At 39.5% G+C, this 20,480-nt stretch overlaps 1 protein-coding gene across 4 annotated transcripts; it reads right to left on the reverse strand.

The window, feature by feature from the left end:
* Positions 1 to 2,067: 2,067 nt before the first annotated feature.
* On the reverse strand, positions 2,068 to 20,357 carry FBXO30 (F-box protein 30). Of its 4 annotated transcripts, none has more exons than XM_074818688.1 (4): positions 20,198 to 20,357; positions 15,409 to 15,513; positions 5,854 to 7,948; positions 2,068 to 4,994 (listed from the first exon to the last, which is right to left on the reverse strand). In XM_074818688.1, the coding sequence occupies exons 3-4, from the start codon at positions 7,930 to 7,932 to the stop codon at positions 4,791 to 4,793; spliced, it is 2,283 nt and encodes a 760-aa protein (XP_074674789.1). In that variant the 5' UTR covers positions 7,933 to 7,948; positions 15,409 to 15,513; positions 20,198 to 20,357; the 3' UTR covers positions 2,068 to 4,790. The 4 variants fall into 4 exon arrangements, with proteins under 4 accessions (XP_074674789.1, XP_074674791.1, XP_074674790.1 ...); XM_074818690.1 differs by lacking the exon at positions 20,198 to 20,357 and adding an exon at positions 19,606 to 19,899; XM_074818689.1 differs by lacking the exon at positions 20,198 to 20,357 and adding an exon at positions 16,975 to 19,585.
* Positions 20,358 to 20,480: the final 123 nt, after the last annotated feature.

Here is a 20,480-nt window from a genome sequence, read left to right on the forward strand (position 1 = left end):
TTCACCTGAAAGTGCTAATGCAACCTGACTTTCATCTTGCTAGAAGAATTGTCTCCATTTAAATCACAATAAGCTTGAAGATAGCTATTTTGTTACATGCTTGAGAATGTATCTTAGGGGAAAAAAAAGGCAAATCTTAAACAAAAAGCATATATTACAATCTATTTTGTGTGTTCCAGTTTTTTTATGTTGCAAAATTCTCAGTTCAATACTACATTATGACACTGTCAAACAAATAATTTTGTAAGGTCATTGCAACCTCTCCTACTACTGTTTTTCTGCAGTTCTTTCATATTATGATTTAAAAGTAATTAAATGTCAACACAGTTTAGGATAAAGCAAGCACCAGAATGCTGAAATAGTCCCAAGGCAGAAATCACATTTTTCTGATTGATTCTACAAATCCAGTCTTATATGAATTCATACCTCATCAAATTCTAGGGTTTTTTCCTACAATTTGCAGTTAAAATCACACATGCTTATTTTGTATATATTTGCCTACTACCTGACGCTATAACCAGTCTGCATACCTACTACTGCATGTGCTGCAGAATTTGGTTTGTCAAAACAGCAGAGGTGTGGACTTTTGCTATCACATTTCATAGTGCATCTAATGATGATTAATAATGTTTACTCAACTATGAGGCCATTAAGCAAGCTATAGTGAATGCTATCAATCATCTTATTTTGCTCCTTGCATTCACCGACACATTTTTGTTCCCTTTTTCTGGCAAATACAGATGGAAACCAAGCAGATGAATCTTCTGTAGACTCTCATAAAGAGTCCCTCAGAAGAGTCTATATGCTGGGACTGGACGCCTTCGTTATTTTAAGCCTGCTTCTCCATTCAGTTTTCCTCTCCAGTTTGGATTACTCTTACAATATTCACCACATGCTGAACAGTCACACTATGAGAATCCCATTCTTCAAACTGTCTCTGCTTTACATGCCATAACTTTTTATAAACACTATCTGAATGCTATTTTTCCCTCAGTGCTGTAAACAACCACTAGATTTTGCTCATCTGAAGATGATCAAAGATGCCTGAACAGACATTCTGACTGACAGAATTTAAATCAGCTTTCTCGTACTACAGCAAGCATCAAAGTCTCCACTGAACTTAAATCTCATTTTAAGAAAGTACATTCAGCAGATAAGAGCCTATGAAGATAGTTCTGGCAGTAGTATTCTCAGAAAAACAAGCTAAAACATACAAGCAAATCCTCTAGCATACTTTAAGCATCAAGAAAGTTAAACAAAAAAATATGTCCTTACACAGCAGAATATCTAATCCACTTATGGAGAGAGAAAAACAAAAGGCTAATGTGGCCTGTCCAAAAAGTAAAATAGCCACAAGTCTGTAGTGGCTGAAATTAAACCATGAGTCACACCATGTTACTTGTCACAGTTTAGATTAATTTATTATAAGATTTATGTAGTATAGGTACATTTTTATTTGTAAAGACTACTAGCGTACTCACATTAGCAAATAGGGCAAAAGGTCAATTTCTGGGCAGTCTTCTATTACGAAGTTCTATGCTTTGCCATTCCACAAACAGTCTGAACTACAACTATTATCTAAAAACCACCCTAAATTTTTGCTTCCATGCCATTTTAATCAACAACTTTCTACAGCAAACTTTACTCATGAGACAATACACTGAAAATGTTCTTCACAAACCAGTGAAGTGTGTGTCATACTGACCAGATAATATTTCCAATTTATTATTCAGAAAAAAACCAGTTAAAACAAACCTACAAGGTACAATATGAGTCTTCACTCTTACACAGTTAAATCTATGTGGAAAGAAATCTATGCTGCGTAACAGACCAAAGCAACAGAAATGGGTGTATAGACTAAAAAGGAACAGCCAATCTTCATACTGAAGTGAATATGAATACACATTAATCACTTCCAAATTATGCAATGTTTAAATGTTTGTAAATAGACTCCTTTATGTAACTTGATTTTTTTCAGTACTTACTGAAATCCTACAGGCCGACATTGAGCACCATGTTTGAAGACCGGAAGGCTGGTGACAAGCTTTAAAAAGAGTACAATCATACTAAAAGAGAAACTCCAAAAGTTTTATTAGGATTTCAACAGACATTGCAAAAAAATATTGCATAATAATTGAAAACATAATATTTTAAACAAAGTAGCAATGTGGTATCAAGTAAAAGAAAGACTGGAACAGCTGTCTATATATGCTGTAAGGGAGATGTACCAGGAAAGGGATGTGACATTTTTAAAATTCAAGGGCAAATGTGAACAAGCCACATTTTGATAGACTGACTATACACCAGAGATTTTTTACAAACTGCATAGCAGCGTAAAAAAAAGTTTTTATCCTAACGATATTGTATTCCTGCATTTGGAGCAGTTTACAAGGCAGATTTTGTTTACAATATTGATATTTTAATAGCTCTGGATTCTCATAAAAAATAAACTAATTAAACAAAAAAGCCTGTATCTACATTTGAAAACAAAAGTGCATGTATTGAGAAATAGTGTTATTTCTTAAGAAGAACACAGAGTACTTAAAAAGTTCATTTTAATAGATCAGCAACTGAAGATTCTTTAGATGTACATCTGCACTGCGCTACAGTGAGATTCTACCAACCCCAGCTCCTCTAACTGAACACCCTCTTTTCCTAAGTGACTGAGACACACGCCTGCCTAACATACTTATGAGGGTTCTGGGTAGTTACAAAGAACGCCAAGTACCAAAACCACCACATTGCTGACTAAAAAATACCAGTAACCCAAGACAGATGTTTTAAAGTAGATGTAGCCATAAACGCAAGCATAAACTCCTCAATATTCAGGATCCTTCCAGTCACACTACTTTTAGACACTGGAGAGCTGCAGTAAGGAGCCATTAGAGCCAAAAGACAAGAACTGATGAAAGTCTGTCTCCTGCCTTGTACTGAAGAATTTGGGGGTAATAAGCATTTCAATGCACTCAGAGAACAGGGGCTGGAGGGGGCTGTGCTTAAAATCCCTACTGAAAACCCTGTTGGTATAGTCAGGTTTGTACACGAATCTAGATTCTCCTTTCCGGATAACTGTGGTAACAGCTAAGGATTACTGCAAATATTGCTAACTTCTGTAGAGGGTTTACTCCTTTCCTCTCTCCAAACAAAAAAAGACAGTGTGGAAAAAGAACATGTTGTTTGAAGATCCAGGCAGAACTTCTGTTTGAGCTCTTGTAATTTCAACTCATGGCACTGAAGAACTAGATTTAATTTTTTCTGGGCACCTGTAGCACTCTGGATAGAAAAAGGCAGTGAATGTTTACCTGGACTAGACCCAGAATGAGAAATGCACAGATACCAAAGTTGTGAACTGCAGCCAGACTAGCCATAAACAACGGCCCAGCACAGAAAATAGGAGTAATAAATTTAGCCATTTTTGTAAACATCTCCTCCTTACTAATCTCTTATTTTTTCCTATAATGGAAATACATACTGTATTTCTTTGTTCCAAGCTCTGGTCTGTTTCTGTTTTAGCTTTGTGGCACAGTTGCTAAGTGCAACAGGCTAGAGACACTAACATTAATACAAACAAGTTGGAAAGTCAGCTCAAGTTATTACAGTTTTGCTATACCAGGCCATTTTTCACAGCATGTATTCTCTGATCACAAATGCTTTGTAAGATCTTTTATTATGGAAGACTGGAAGCAAACTGGAGTTTTTCATTTAACTGATGTGGTTGAACATACCCTTCTGATATGCCTTATGCAATAAACAAATCATGTCTCATCTTATGAAGATGATACATTTGCTATACATACCAGTAATTTAAAATGCTCCTCAACAAAGCAGCATTTTCATAGACAAATTAACAGAAAAGGAGACAATACATTTCAGAATACCATAGAACAAGTAAAGCCCTTTCATTAGCTGAATTATAAATTCATAACTGTTCATCACATACTTTGAATTTCTGACTGCTCAAGCAATTTAACCCTCAGCCAACTGCAGGACAAGGAAAAACATTTTAAACATTTTATATCGATGTCATTGTAGGTGCGAGAGTAAAAACTAGTATTCCATGTTTTTAGCTCTAAAAGTTTTGCTCCCAGAAGTGAAATAACTGTTAATAGTTCAGAAGAAAAATAATAATTGTTGACATGTCAAAAGAAAGTTGTACTAAAAACTAAGCTGCTGTAAATCTGAGTTTGCTTAGATCATTCCTAAAAAAATTTTTTAAAAAAAGCTGATCCTAGACCACCTGTTAACTAGGAAGAGCACTAGAACACTGATTTCATGAGAAAAGATGTGCTTAAAAGCTGTGTTTGAGATGTCTACTATGAAGTTTTGAATTCTTCCTTATCTTTCAAATATTTGGATTATAATTTTGTTAAAAAAAAGTAGACCAAATACAGAAAGTGCATTGGTCGGGATTTTGTCTCACTACAATTCAGTGTTTCGTATCTAAATGTACATACCATTTAGAGGCCATTTTTGAAATGTTATCAGTCAACAGCAACATGGGCACCAGTGAATCAGAAAACACACCTTAGGATTTTGTTCTTAAATTATATAAGTTAGATAAAACTACCCTGTCCAGCAAGTTCTGAATTTTTCAAACGTTAAGGCAACTTTCATTACTTTCCAGCTAAACAGTATTATAAAAAATAAATGTCACTTCAAACCTTATATACACAGTGACAAGAGTAGATTTAGCTAGAAAGTATCTTTAGTACATTAATAAAGTGTCACGTAATATTACCGAGGTTATATCAGGTGCTTGAGTGTATGTGCAATTGGAGTGGTTGCAATACTTAAAGTACTGGTTTCAAAACAGAGCGCAGTGAACGTCCTTCTTTAGTGAGTTCTCGTGTTACACACATACATGGCAGCGGAACAGCCTCCTCTCTTCTCTCTACAGCATTATAGCTACATTTCTTCAAGTGGTCAGCCATGCTTACGATGTCAGCAAACTTCCACTCATTCACAGTACAGAAGGCTGTACTGAAGCGCCAAACCTAGAAAATAAGTTGCACTTAGGCTCAAAATGTTTTAACATACCTGAACTCAGAGCAGAAAATTAAATGTTTGTGCTATAATACTTTCAGGCAATGTTTTGCATCTACTATAAATCACACTAAAAATCAACATGACAAAATTGTTTATAGTCAGTCCCAGGCCGATTCAGATTCCAAGTCAACTCTGAACACTGGGAAGAAGGACAGGCAATATTTTTTGCATCTACAAAGTAGATGCAATCAGAAGTTAAATGACAAAGTATTGCATGACCAGTCACAACAATCCACTTCTGAAATTATCAACTTCTGCAATTCCAAATGACTGGTGCAGATACTCTGCAGTTCTGGGGGGGGCTGGTGGGAAATGGTGAAAACTGTACTATACGAAGGTCACTCAAAGGTTTTAAGAATTATTTACATACTTATGGCACTCAATATCATGGCAATGGATAGAGTCTCAATAGGTTAGCAAAAATTAAAACTGCTGTAAACAGGATAAAGGCAAGAAAAGCAAATTTCATAGGCAAGTTTCCCACTTTCATAGAATATTGACATTAAAGAAAATCACGAAGCAATCATCCAGTATTTTAAAATCTTGGGAAGAACAGAGGTTAATTTATTTACATCCAGTAAAAACTAGACAGGAAGTACTTCTACTTCTTCAAGTGCAGAGAAGACTGAACCAACCTGCTAGCTATTTTCACTAATTGTTGTTCTATACAACAACCTGTTTCTTGAAGGGACATTACATCAAAAACCAGTAGTAACGATAGTGATCAGGGAAAACATTAAGGGAAAAAGCAGAGACATGACCAATTTAATACTTGCCCTTTCACCTTCAAAATAAAAAATAACTTACCTTTTCTTTTATCTGCCAAGAAGAACTTCCATCTGGGTACTTTCTCTTCTCCCAAAGCAGTATCACCATTCCACGTGCTTGAAGCAAGCTCCCACACACGTCTCTCATTAAACGTGACACTCTTGAAAGCTGACATAAACTAAAGCCATCTAGAAAACTAGCAATGTGCTGCAGAACCTCAAAAGGTAGACTACTCAGATGGTCATTGTGTAGTCCAATTAAGCAGCTTTTTGCTGGTTCTACTAACACTGTGGATATACAAGGCTGAACTCCAAATGACCGTAAGTGGCGGTCATGAATAATTTTTGCCCCTTGTGTTGAAGGACAAAACCTTCGTTGAGAATATGTACACCCATAATATGCCAAAGGACACCTCTGCTCCATCCAGCCATTAAGGCCAGCATGAATGTCACCATGCACATTCTTAAAATGCGATGAAAATTCATTCCTCCTAAACAACTGTCCACAAACAAATGTAAACATTGAACGCTGTTTTGTTTGGTATCTAGCCACATATTCCAATACCAAATCCAGTCCAAGGGTCTGGAATGGACTTGGATTTGAGAGCTGTGGGTTGGCATGATCACACGCAGAAGCTGAAGCTATTTCCCCCACCATTGTATTTGTGGCCAATATAGCAGATGGGAGAGAAAACGTTTGGGTCCCAAAGTCAACGTGATACACATCGACAGCGCGACTTTCCGATATCCCCCTACCTCCAGGAGAATCTCCTAGGCAAAACAGCAGAGCTGCAGTGATTAGATCAATCCCCTGAAGACCCATAGGATCTTCTGTTACTTCCAAATCTGATGTATCAACAGCTTTGTCTTCTTTTGGTGTAGACCAATAGTGGTTAACAAGGAATTTGTATGATCGATGCCGTAAAAGTGAAAATGCATCTACGTTTCTCAATCTTTCTTGCTCCACTTGTCTCTCTAACATTTCTTCTTCATTAGCATTATGGGGAAGTAGTACATGAGTAATGTTGCCATTAACTAAGTGATCAGCTGATATTACTTCTTTAAGTTGTGCTGTTACAGGGAAGGAGCTGCAAGACTGTAATGTTTCATCATCGTGAGATGCAGTACATTCACCATTTGCTACACTGGATGGTTTTGAATTAGATACACCAAGATCTTCATTCTGGTCCAACACCTTTGAACATTCATTCTCTACATGAAACCCATTACACAGAAGGGAGGAGTTACTGAGGTTTAGATTTAAGTCATGTTTTTGCATTACATCATAACAAATATCACTAGAACCATTTTGCTCCATTTGTGAATTTTGACTCAGGCTATCAAAGTTAATGCCCCCAACCGCTCCTACGTTATCTTCATCTGGATATTCATGGTCAGACTTTTTATCCTGAATAATGCCGTTGGAAGCTTGTTCTTTAGTCTCAGTATCTTCTTTCATTTCATGCGGTGAAATGCAGAGCCTTGAACTTAACATATTAATGTCCCTTGTAGCAGTGTTCAGGATATCCAGAGCAGCAGCTAAACTCCTCGTTGTTTCTACAGTAGCTTGATAAAGTGCACCATAGGACTCTTCATCTACAGGCATCAAACCATTTGAATGCACTGTATCTGGGGCACTTGATTTGACAGAGGCTTGCTCTCTGGATTCTGGTATTTGATCACCTGCTTTTGACATCATAGTTGCTACTTTAAGTGATTCTAATAACATGCGTTGGTCTTGAAGGGCTAAAGCCATATCTAGCTGCTCCACTTCATCAACATCTTTACTCAGATTTTCGTAAGATTTTCGGTCTGCGTAACTGACTGGCCATCTATTCCACTCCATGGTGCAACATACCACACTTGCAGGACAAACTTCTAGATGATCAGCAATTTTATTTCGGGCTACTATGAAGGGGCATCCAAAGCCACTATTCAAACAAGGCACTCTTTCAAGTGGACATAACATGCGATGTTCCTCAGCTTTACATGAGTGAAAAACTGCTCCACAAACCAGCGGGCAGCCAATCAAATCACAGGAAATGCCAGGCTCTGGTCTGGTCATACAACGACGGCTGACACAGTTCACACAGTGTAAATGTTGTTGATGTTCCTCCATGACTGTAAATCCAATTCTGAGTGAAGAGAAAGGAGACAAAAGCAGGAAACATTAACTCAATATTGTTAACATTTACTATTACTTGCAGTTTTGCATCCTCTGTGTGTACAGAGAGATATATGTTAACACAATGTGAACTGATCAGTAGCCTTTTTAAGAGAACAAGTATATGAAATTTTATCACAAAGAAATGGTGTTTAAAAGTTCACCTGAAAATTAAAGATGGACATTTGTATCGGGGTTCAAGACACAGTCTATGCATTCATTCATCAGGTATAATATATGCAACTTAGGTACAAATGTTGTATAATGCTTTCCTCTGGAACAGCATTTTTCCCCTGCCCATTACAAATAGATGACTCAATGAAAAACAAAGCATGATTGCTGACTATGGCCTACTACCTAAAATCATAAACCATACAACTCTACAGAGTAAGGAGATGAATAAAGGAAGCCAGATTCATCCTCATCTCCAGTTCTCCAAGCAACCTATTCCCTGGGCTGCTTGGTACCACACCTAAGCTTCTGACATCTTCTTCATGCAGATCTGTTTAAGGCAATCTGCAGCCCTCAGTGTACATCTCAATCCCCTGTCGTATCCCATTTGCTCCTCTCCATGCTTCTGACAGACAGCAGTCCTTTACAACAGCTCTTCACTCTTTTTTTCTTCACCTATAGCGTATAGCTCCTCCCTTATTTTTATTAGTAGTTGTTGCACAAGGGTAGCAATTATACTACACATTAAGTCCTTTTATTTCATTGAAAACTTTTACATAAAACTTTACTACGCAACATAGTCCTATCTATACCTCCAGTTCAGTCCACAAGAGGTAATTTTTTTAATGCATCCTATGGCCATCCTGATTACAATACCAGCAGTTCAAAGTGTAAGGGTAACACAACAACTTTACGTAATGAGGCCAAACAGCGCTAAAAATCCAAATAAAATTTATTGCATAATCTATTATAACATATTGACACAAACAAAAGAAATCGATTCTTTGTTGTGGTATGAAGGAAAAAAAAAAAAGTAGACTTTGCATCTTTGTACCATACTTCAAGAAGCTCTGGAACTGCTCAGTAGCTGGAATGCAGGCCCACACAAGTGACCAAACTCTCCCCTATGCTCTAACAAACTCCCTCTCGTAAGTGATACCATTAGGATTACAGTTCAGAGATATTAGGGAATGACTTGCACAGAGCCAAATCTCAAAATACTGTCCCAAAAATACACTGCTCAGTTACATCTTTTCCTCACTCCCCATCCTCCCACAATTTTCTTGGAAAATAAAATGTTTATAGAATTGAAGATTAATAAAAATGGTCCCTTATCTTATTCTGGCTAACAACTGCCCTCATGCATTGTCTTCAGGTTAAACACTTCAGTTTTAATGCATTAAAACTTCTTAAATTAAAAATACTCTAAACTGTAAAAATAAAACTGCTTAGTATTATTCCTTTTGTTCAAACTGAAGGTAAGAGGAAACAAAACTGTCTTTTAGACACTCCACTTTATTTAAAGTATTTAAATAGAAATCTATGTGACACTTCACTCACTTGTATTCTTTTAATGCTTTGAAATTCATGCCAACTTTAAGTAGCAATCAATCCTCATCCCCCCATCCGTCGTAATTTGGATAACTCAAATATTTTAGCCACCCACTCTCCTGAACACTTCTAACAAAGAAGCATATGTGCTACACTTAGCAGGCAAAACACAGCTGAATTTTCCCCACCATACCTTAGTATTTATATACTGAGTAACAAGTAAGTTTCAAATAAACTGTCAAGTGCATCAGTCACTGAACTCAGTGACTGACTTGCTAAAGATTTCAGCAAACCTTTCTGGCACACAACTTGCTTTAACTTTGTCCTGGTTTCGGCTGGGGTAGAGCTATTTTTTCTTCTTAGTAGCTAGAATAGTGCTGTGTTTTGGATTTAGTATGGGATTTGGGATAAGAATGTTGATAATACACTGATGTTTTCAGTTGTTGCTAAGAGATCAAGGACCTTCCAACTTCCCATGTCCTGTCCATGTGCAGGTGCACAAGAAGCTGGGAGGGAGCACAGCCTGAGCAACAGACCCAAATGAAATATTCCATATCATATAGATGAGGGTTGGCGGGGACGCTCACTCTCCTCTTCTGGGATTGTGGTTTCACAGTTTCTCTTCTCTGGGATCGCTAGCCAGGAACAGGCTGAGCATCAGTCATCAGGTGGTGAGCAATAGCACTGTGCATCACTCATTTGTATATTCTATTATTACTTTCATTATTATTTTAATTTTATTTTATTTCAATTATTAAATTGTTTTTATCTCAACCTATGAGTCTTCTTACCTTTACCCCTCCAATTCACTCCCCCACCCCCCCAGCTGGGGAAGGGTGAGCTAGCAACTGCATGGTGTTTGGCTGCCAGCTGGGTTTAAACCACAACAAACTCGCATATTAAGTCAGATAGCATCTACTGCAAAGAGCTGAAACATGTTCAGTAAAGAATGAACAAGAGTAAACTATTTGACTTCTCTATTTTTAGTTCTTCCAGCAAAGACCTAAGTAATTCCTGCCAAATATGGCAGCCTACCTGTTGCTAGGCCAAAGAAATTTCAGTTTTGCATCACGACTGAAACCGAATGAACTCTAGTTCTCCTCAAGTCAACAAGTGAGCAGAGATCAAAAGGGAGTTCTCAGGTTATGTGTATATTTTAAAGCGCTTAACACAAAATGGAAACAGCCCTGAAAGAGAAAATTGCTAGTTTATAATGCAAGAGCCCTCACAGAGCTCAGCCCTTGCTTCATGTATCTAAACACAGTCCCGCTCCCATAAAACAAGCAGTCTGCTAGCAGTAAGGCTTAATTTAATCAGTTACCCATAATTATGTTTTAAAATATTTTTTTTTAAAAAAAAAACCACATGGTTTACCTACTTTGCAGAAAGCTGTGCACCCTGCTCACTTGAAGACGGCCAGAAGCGAGCCACTTCTGGAGCAGAAGGCCAGCGTGTGAGCTAGCGCACACTGCTCTGCCAGCACTGTTCTACTGCTTCTAGGCCAAAGCTGGCTCACATGCAAACACCTCAGAACACGGTCAAACTCTGCTCATGTTTGCCTGCACCATTTGTGCAGACATACCCTAAATTAGTCAACCATCATTAAATACTATCTTTAAATAGCCTATGTGAGCTTACACAGGAGAACATTCTATTAAGACATTAAAACATCCTCCTCCCTAACACACTATCTTGGTCTTTACAAGTCAGATTGTGAAACCTGAGTTGCATGATGGTAACTGGCTTTCCTCAGGCTCCTGGACTCCTTTCACACATAAGATAATATTCATCAAAACTTAATAATTTCATAGAAGCAAATGAAATTTTCAAGCGTGTAAGGAGGAGACAAAACAAAACCTGGTGAAAACATCAAATATCACTAACAGACAGTCTAAGAAAGCCAGAACAGACACTAAAATACCATGCTTTACCAACAGGTAGATGCTAATTTAGTTCTTGAACAGATGCTTGCAACTGTTTTTATAAAGCAGCAGTTACACATGCAATCAATTAAATAGCTGAAGTAACCTGTTCTCTCAGTTTCTGTAAATAAGAATTTTATCGGTCACTAAGAAGTTTGGTATTAGCTGCCATTTCTTTTAAAATACAAATCCTTTGGCTCCTTAACTAAATATATAATTTAAAATCTCTTTGGACATCATTTAGACCATCAGCAGAACACTCATTAAAATTCTGTGTCCTGCTTACAAGCCTTAACATCACAGCACCTGCTGCAGAACTTCAATTTAATCAGAATGTCACATTTTATTTATAGCTTACTACAAAGTCCTTTTTATATATATATTAAATGTGCTTTTATGCATTTTTAATTTTAATACCTGGGCTTCAAACTCAACAGCTGTTTTGGGACAGTCATGAATTCTGGACTGCTTAAACTAGTTAAGGCTTTTGATAGAATTCAATTATCAAATTGCAAATTAAGTCCAAAGGCAAAAACCCAAATGACTCAAACTGGTGAAATAAATGGACAAGACCTCCAGAATTAGCACATTCATTAATCAACAAATGGTCATGACTCACTCCATTTTGTAAGCTAACTTTGTGAACCACAGAACTTAGCACCTCTTTGATTCATTGAGAGCCATCCACATATGAATCATTTTCCTCAGAAGAACCAAAATCTATGTATCACTGGTACTACACAGAGAACAAAAACCACCCTCTTCCCAAACACTGCCTTGTAAAGAAAAACTGTTGGGTAAAGGGTAAAGAAAATCCTTGCTGGAGGTAAGAAAGTGCTTTCATTTCCTCTGATACAGAAAATTGAAAGGGCTAGCAAAGTGTCATTGCTGACCTGAAAAAAACTTACCTGTCATTAAAACATGTATCAATAATATTTACAGTGTCTATACTCCACTGTGTTCCTTGCCACAATTTGGTGAGAAGTGTCAGATCAATGACTACAGCAAGAACAAACAGCTGTCCTTTTCTGATAGTGTAGTGTCAGCAACTAGCTGCAGTTCATATGAGATGCTTCCGTACACACACTTGACTGTTACTAGCAGAGAAACCTAAAAATACATCCCGTTCCAGTGAGGTGACCACTGCTCTCAGAATCTGTGCAATCACTTGATGTTATTGTACATACTATACAGTCAGCTGACCAAATCAGTCAGAACATGCTTTGAAAATGTCATAATTAAAAGGATTAAAATTCCAGCTGCTACAGCCACATGATTTTCAGTTGCTGTTGTAACACAAACATTAAAATAGCATAATAAGGGTTTCAGTCACCACACAATACTTCAGCTCTCACTTTCTTCTACACCACAAAGAGTAAGGACCTGTACTTAGTATTATTAACCCTGAAGTCTGCTTACCTACTCTCCCCGACATGAATTCTTTGGTGCCAATAAGATAGGAAATCACAGCAACTATTACTGCTATTGGAACCCTCCATTACTCAGCCACCTTTTATTCACCAAACCTGTAAAGCTCAACTATCTTTGAAACTCTTCCCTCTATCAAATTTGACTAAATAGGCCAACAGGTTCTCAAATTACTGGTTCAAGGAAGTCGAACAGAGAGACACAAGGAGTCCTACAGGTTTAAACTTCCAGGAGCATCCAAATCCACCCACAAGCAATCAAATATATGCAAACCATTCTACAAAATCCCCTTTTGTTTTGGAGGTTGTAGAAGAAAATGCTGCATTTTTGAATCTTTCATCTTTTATCCAGGTCTCTGGCTAAGTGAGAGAGAGATTTAAGTGACGGTGGTTAAAAAAAGGGTAAGGAAAAATAGGGCAAAAGCTAGAGAGAAGTATAAAAAGAGCTTTAGAATATTCTGCCAAAATAGAATTGGCAGTACTATATAAAATTATTGAACAAGCTATTTTATTTTTCTATATCCTACCATGCATGGGAGAATAACTATCATTCACCTTGACCAACAGGTCTAACTATCAAATGCTTTAAACAAGCTTTGCGGTCTTCTAGAAGGTAAGCTCTTCTTGTCTTGGCATCCCTATCCTGCACAAAAAGTATAACAATTTCTGCATCTAAAAACCAACACCTCAGTCTACTACAACAATAGCATGGCCACATTAACTTTCTATGTTATGCATGTTATGCTCCCTTTTTCGGTTTGGGGGCGACACTGTTTGGGTTGGTTGGTTTGAAGTGGTTTTTGATTCATCCATTTTCAAATAACTGATGAACATGAACTGAAAGTTCAGCAAGATGTCTTTGGCACCGTTTCAACTGGAGAATGGCAAGCTCCACCACCAGCTGCCATCTCTGCTTGAGGATGCTCTAACTCTACTCCTCAAGACTCCACAAAGTCTAAGGTTAACTAGCCCCATTCTCCAAAGCTACTGCAGCCACTGGCTTCATATTAGGGAGCTAGGTACCTCAAACCCTGCTTAAATGTCTCTCCATAGCATTAGGAAAGCAGGAAACAGGGACATACAGCAACATTAATCTAACGCTACATTAATTTATTTAATATACCAACTACTTTAAAACGGTGAATTCAAAAGAACATCAAACATTACAAACTGCTAGTTATTAAGATGAAATAACATGACCAAGAGGTGACAAATTTAAAGGTATGTGCTGCAGTTGCACAGGTAACTAGTACATGCGGCCCTATCTTATATACTAAGGCAATTGTTCTTTTTTATACAATTTTTCTCATCTGAAAGAGAAGTTCCTGACAGGAACCTTGTGAAGCCTTATACTTTTTCAAACTAGTTTACATCAGACATACTTTTAGGAAGTAGAATCCTTTCAGATGCCACTTAAAATCTCAACCTTATGGGATACAAATTACCGCCCCGACCTCTGAGTTCAACAGGAAAACCCTGGATTCTGTTACAACTAGGCAGATCAGAGAAGTTAAAACTATATTCAAAACGTTTGGATAGACGAGTTTTCACTGCATTCTCAAACATAAAGTCATCCACAACAAAGAGAGCATCTTCCCCGTCTGGTAGTACTGCACGTATTGGACATACTAGAATTCAGTTTACATTATGTTTTTGTTAATCACTGAACACACGAGAAGGAGCTTCAATTACTAAAGCCCAAACTACTATACAAGTAGTATGCTACTTCTACCATTATCATCAGTCTATAGCAATTTATATGTATTACACAAAAGAGGCAGAAAAAGGTCAGGCTCAAAACATGACTTCTTATTGCAAGAAAAAAAACACAAGGGGATACATACTTCCTGAATTATTCTAGTTTTATCGGTGATCTAGTATCAAAGGAGTACGTACTAACTGCTTTGTGAAGCATAAATTAAAGTTATCCATCTACCTCAAAAACAAACCAGACCAAAACAAAAAGAAACTTCTAACTACAGCAAAAATAGTGAGCATTAGAATTTTACGGCAGTGCAGCTTTTTTATGTCAACCTTATAAAGAAAAGCTTTTCCATGTCTACTCCTGCCCCAAACATCCTATTACAGGAGCTGACCTGTATTTTGTGTTCTGCTGAGTAACACTTTAGGAGTTCCTTTCTCCCTAGTGGCAAACCATCTACCTCCCATTCAGAGAATTCAGTGAGATATTCCCTCTCAAATCATTGCAGACAAAAAAAATAGAATTCAAGGGGAAAATGACTCAAAGCAAAACGCTGCTTTGCCTGAAGTGGACCCTCCACTGATGCCCCATGTGTCTGGCTTAGCTCCATTTTAGAACAGAAACTCTGATAGAATGACAGAACACTGTCTTCTATCACTATTAAACTCTATGAGTGTTAAAAATCGAAACCAAGATTACTAAGCTTTTCCTTAGAGTACTTTTGTGACAGATCTGCCATGCATTATTGTCTCCTTGACACATTCCCCAAAGAAGAAACCCAAAGGCCTCAATGTGCCTTTGGCCACGCACTGACACAGGACAACCACAACAGGAACAGCTACGCTTGCTGCATGGCTCAGGCACAAAAGCACTCTACCTGTTGAGATGGTGAGAGGGCAGAAACAGCTAGAGAGCCAGTAGATTTCATGTGTAAAGCACTTCTGAACTTGAACTCAGTGCAACTCCTCGATTGCTGCAGACTCTGCAAGAAATGAGATCAGAATTAAGGTTTCATTTCAGGTGTACACACTGCTTTCTGTATGGACAATCCTCTAAAAAGGTCGTGTGCTTACATCACCTGGAGCGACAAATGTTGAAATATTTTCAAGGTTTTACAGAAAAATAAACAAGCTTTTAACAGACTTTGCAAGCGCAACCTAAGTTCTGTCATTTTTGCTTATTGCTAGCTGTTAGTCACACTAGATGGTTACCTATTTATATTTAAGGCTAGAAGACATTACCAAGTTATTATTCTGACCTACTTCACTTAATTCTTTCATTTGGTCCACAAGAAACGACTGAAGAAAAAAACCAAACTTGAATTAAAGATTGCAACAGTTGAAGAACTAAAATAAAAAAAAAAAAAAAGCTTCATTCTTTCACAAACTGCATTTTAGTCTAGTTAAAATTTGTCCAGCTTCAGTCTTTGGACCTGAGAACTTATTAAGCAGACGCTTAATATTAAAAAGCTCTTTACTATAACAAGCTGCTTCTTCCATGTGTTCATACGCATGGATTATCACTAAAACTTAACAGAGACTGAACCAAGGTGATATACACAAAGAAACAATGATATCCTTATCCCCAAATATCTCACAAATCCTTCACGGAAATAAGCCATTTCTCAGAAATCATAAACAGAGCTACTGGAGAAAATCATCATAGAATCACAGAATGGTTTGGGTTGGAAGGAACCTTAAAGATCATCTAGTTCCAACCCCCCTGCCATGGGCAGGGACACCTTCCACTAGGATCAGGTGGAAATAGTGCATTCTATATTACAGTAGGTAGTTTTCAGCCACCCAAAATAAACCAAAAATAAATCCTCCTTCTTACATAATATTTTAATTCATACATGCTGCTGCAGAATTCCTGACCTCTGTATATTTATAGAAACAGGCCAAAAATCTTGTTAATATACTGTTTCAGGTCTTACTACACAAGTTTAACCAGTTCCCATAGCAAAATAAGAAAACAACTTTAAAGTAAATGGAACGTGAACACAACTTCTCTTCAAGGTCCCAGACCAAAATGCAGATGTCATGTACGCAGCACATACAAGGTTATATTTTCTATTAAAAATACACCCTTGCTAGTAGATGATGGCCTGACCACTGTACAGCAAGAGTAGATAGTACACAAAAAAAATTTAACAGACCCCACACACACATACCACAGCAGATAATACTAAAGTAGAAAAGATGGAGTTTGTCCTAAAATATTTTGAAAATTTAAAGTAGAACAAAAGAACAGGAGAACAAGAACAGAGACAGTATTAACAACTTACTCTATTTTCAGGTATTTCACTTTCTTATCAAATGAAAGACTTTTTTGCAACACCTGTTAGGCTTTTTCCTCTTCCAAGCTGCTTGGTTTTAAAACCAATGGAAATAGTAAAAAATATCCAGTTTTAAAAAAAAGGATTTTCTAAACAAAAACTCACCGATCTCAAATGGCTGATGACAGGAAGCTGGGAACACATCTCATAATGAGCATGTTATACCTGCTCTTTAGATACATTTTTAACTTGAACAGAGAACTGGAAAACACAAAGATCTGCACTACAAGTGCAGGGTTTTAGGACATAGAGTGAGTCATCGATTTCTGATCTCTAGTATCATTTAAACTGCCCTTTCCAAACGTCAACAAGCTTGATGCTATTACCTTTTCCCCAGACTCCAGCTGAACATTCCCATCCAAACACATTCCATAGCCGATGACAATAGTGACTCAGCTAAAACAAGGTTTTGTAAGAGCATTACAGCTATGTCAATAAAGCACACTCCTAAAAAGATCCTATTTGCAATGAATCTGTCACTGACAGATTTCTCTGTCACACGGGACTTTTGGAAAACTACAGTTTCTACTAGAGATGCTTCTAAATAGACAAATACAAAGCTTAAACTTTAACAAACAACCTAAACACCACCCACCTTCCAGCACCTATGTAACCAAGACCACCCTGAACCACCACTACCATAAGTTTTATATGAAGAGCTGTAACTACACCAATTAGAATTTTACCTCACCGTGCCTTTTGTTCTCATGCCTTAAATTTAAACCTATCAGGTTTTCATCACAATTTCACATTAAGAGCTTAGATCAATGTTTGGCATTTGGTAAACAACAGCACAGTCTACTCAATTCGATGTTCTACAGACTGTGAGGGTTTGCAGGATATTGTAGATTCAAGCAGCATTAACAGATTACAGTAAAATTAAAACAAGACCTCAAGTGTCACCTCAGAAACTATTAAAACCAGTAGCTTGCAAAGTAAGTCAGAATCTAGCTCCTCTCTGATTTTAACTCTCCTGGCCTGCTTTAGACCAGTTTATATTACAAGATTTTTCAGTCTTTTTCCTTCGTTCAATACTGAGACTAGGCAGTACCCAGACTTAGGACAGCTTACATAGGATTTCACTGTAACCCTCCATAATGTAACTCCTTGATTATTTGTGGTCTGTTCAGGAATACTTACTCCTTATACAATCTAACCATCTCACCAACAAATACTTGAGTTACCTTTATTCTTATTGTGCAAACTGAAAGAGAATTATCACCAGTACAGTGATCTCTAGCTAAATGATTCCCTGCTCCCATCTCTATCCCACTGGATGTCATTGCCAGAGGCAATCAGCATTTGCCTCATTTGAGACAGAGCTCACCAGAGAGCTAGGTCTATCAATATGAAGGAAATTTTGCTATTTTTAGTTCAGTTGGACTGAATACAAAGCATAGGTTTGTTAGAAAGCTGAAATCCACAGCAGCTACAGGAGCTCACTTGAAAACTAATAGCCATATGCTCCAAGACACTCTTTAGGACCTCAGTCAAAAACTTGGTTGTCCAAAAATGCACAGAAATCTTGCCCAGAAAGTTTCCAACCAGATATTGCTAGTTAAACTCAGAACTTATTTTGCCCATTAGACCTCTTAACATCAAAGTACAAGGCAAGGGAAGTATAATCCAAATTTAAGAAGTTAATTGAGTAAAAGAATTTAGTGCAAAAGAACGAACATTTGAGCAGCAAAGTAAAAACACTGCTTTTGCACAGCCTTTGTCCACTCTGCTGGAATTCTCCTGTTCTCTAACACCATCTAACTTTGGAAAAGAATGAGACAGAGACCCTACAAAAAGTCTCAGCTTTCAATACAACCCCAATTCACCCTTTGAATCTATTTCTTCTCTGGATGAAACTTGACCACTATGGAGAAGTTAGGTACGGATATTTACATGCATATAGAGTGGAAGATGGATTAAAGTTGCCAGTGTATTTTTCAGTCTTCCAGGTATTTAACTTGCTTAGCAACCAAAGTTCTTTTAATAATATTTTTGTACTTTTGGGACAGGGGGAGATCATAAATGCGCACAGCTAACATCCTCATCAGCAGGGATGCATGAACCTCAACCCTCCAGACCACAGCACAAGTTAAGGTGTACAACATTATCACACAACAGAAGGCCGCAGCTGTCCAGGGAAAGGACTCAACCATCAAGTGCTACACACTGATTTGAGACAAAGCAGAGGGAGACCTCTTGCCTGAAGTCTGGCACAAGCAAGGTGATGCCGTTGCTACAGCAGCACAGGCCCAGTTTTGGATTAGTATGCTAACACACACTTATTTTGGCATATTAACAATGTAATCAGCAAAAGGGAAACAAGGATTATGAAAAGCTCCTCAGCCAAATCCGAGAACAATTTTACAGAACAAAAGCAAGCCGTCTCTCCAGCCCACGAGTTTTTCCCTGGAGAATTCAGAAGACCTGCTGCAAACGACAGCAGCAGTACTAGAACTTTTGGAAGTGAGGCCACACGACTGTTTCAACGTGTGTGCCGTTCAACAAGCTGCTGTCACCTCCCCGGACGCTTCCGATTGCCAACCTGTGGGGCTGCAGAAGTACAGCTACACAACTTTCTTCACCTTCAGAAATAAGGTAAAAAAGGTTCCAGTGCACGTCAATAATAGTCATCAAAAAAAAAGGCGGTAAGAGACACACCACCATCTCTTGCATGATCTGAGCACAGCTACTCGAAGTACACGAACACGGGGGATTAGAGAAGGATGTCAGCAATACCTCCGGATTGTTTGCTCTCTTCCCCTCTCCTTCCATGCAGGAAGGAGTCTCTCCGACTGCAGTCTCTACAGCACCAGGCAGACCCCGGCCCTGGCCCTTCCCACGCGCTATCGCGACACCCCGGAGGACGCTGGCAGCGCCGCGGGGTAAGAGGCGGCGGCAGCCGCAGGGCCGCAGCGGGGCCGGAGCCGGGGCGGGGCGGCCGGCGGCCATCCTACATGGCACGTTACCACCGACACACAGTCAGCACTTCGGGCCCTGCGGGAGCCGGGGGGGCGGCCAGGGAGGAGGGGACACCGGCGAAGCACGCACGCCAAACCCCGCGGGGCCTCCTTCGGGGGCTGCGGGCGGCGGCGCCGCCCCCGCCTCCCGGCCGGGACCTGTCAGGGACAGCGGGGAGCCGCGACCGAGCCGGCGCCGAGCCCCGGCCGCCCCCGCCCCGCCGCGACCCCGGGCGCTCGCCCCCGCCGGGCCGCCATTTGTTTACTACCCGGCTGCCAGGCAGCCGCCGCCGGCCAGGAGCGGGACGCAGCCCCGCCGGGGGGGCGCAGGCCCCGGCTCGCCCCGTCGGCTGCGGGTAGCTGCGGCTCACCCGTCCCCGTCGCTCGGCAGGCCGGAGGGCGCGGGAGACTGCGCGGCGCCTCGCCCTTTCCGCCGCCGGGCTCTCGCCGCCGCCGCGCTCGCTTCGCTTCGCCCGGCCGGGCCTGGCCTGGCCTCGCCTCACCGCCCGCCGGGCTCCCGCGCGGCCCCGCTGCCGGCCGCGCCCCCAACGGCCGCGCGCTAGGGCGGGCGAAGGAACGCGCGGGGCGGGGCAGCCGGCGCGGGCCCCGCCAGCGCTGCCGAGGGGCGGGGCGAGAGGCTGGGAGCGCGCGCGG

Source organism: Strix aluco, chromosome 3 (genome assembly GCF_031877795.1).
Source record: "Strix aluco isolate bStrAlu1 chromosome 3, bStrAlu1.hap1, whole genome shotgun sequence".
Classification (NCBI taxonomy): Eukaryota; Metazoa; Chordata; class Aves; order Strigiformes; family Strigidae; genus Strix; species Strix aluco.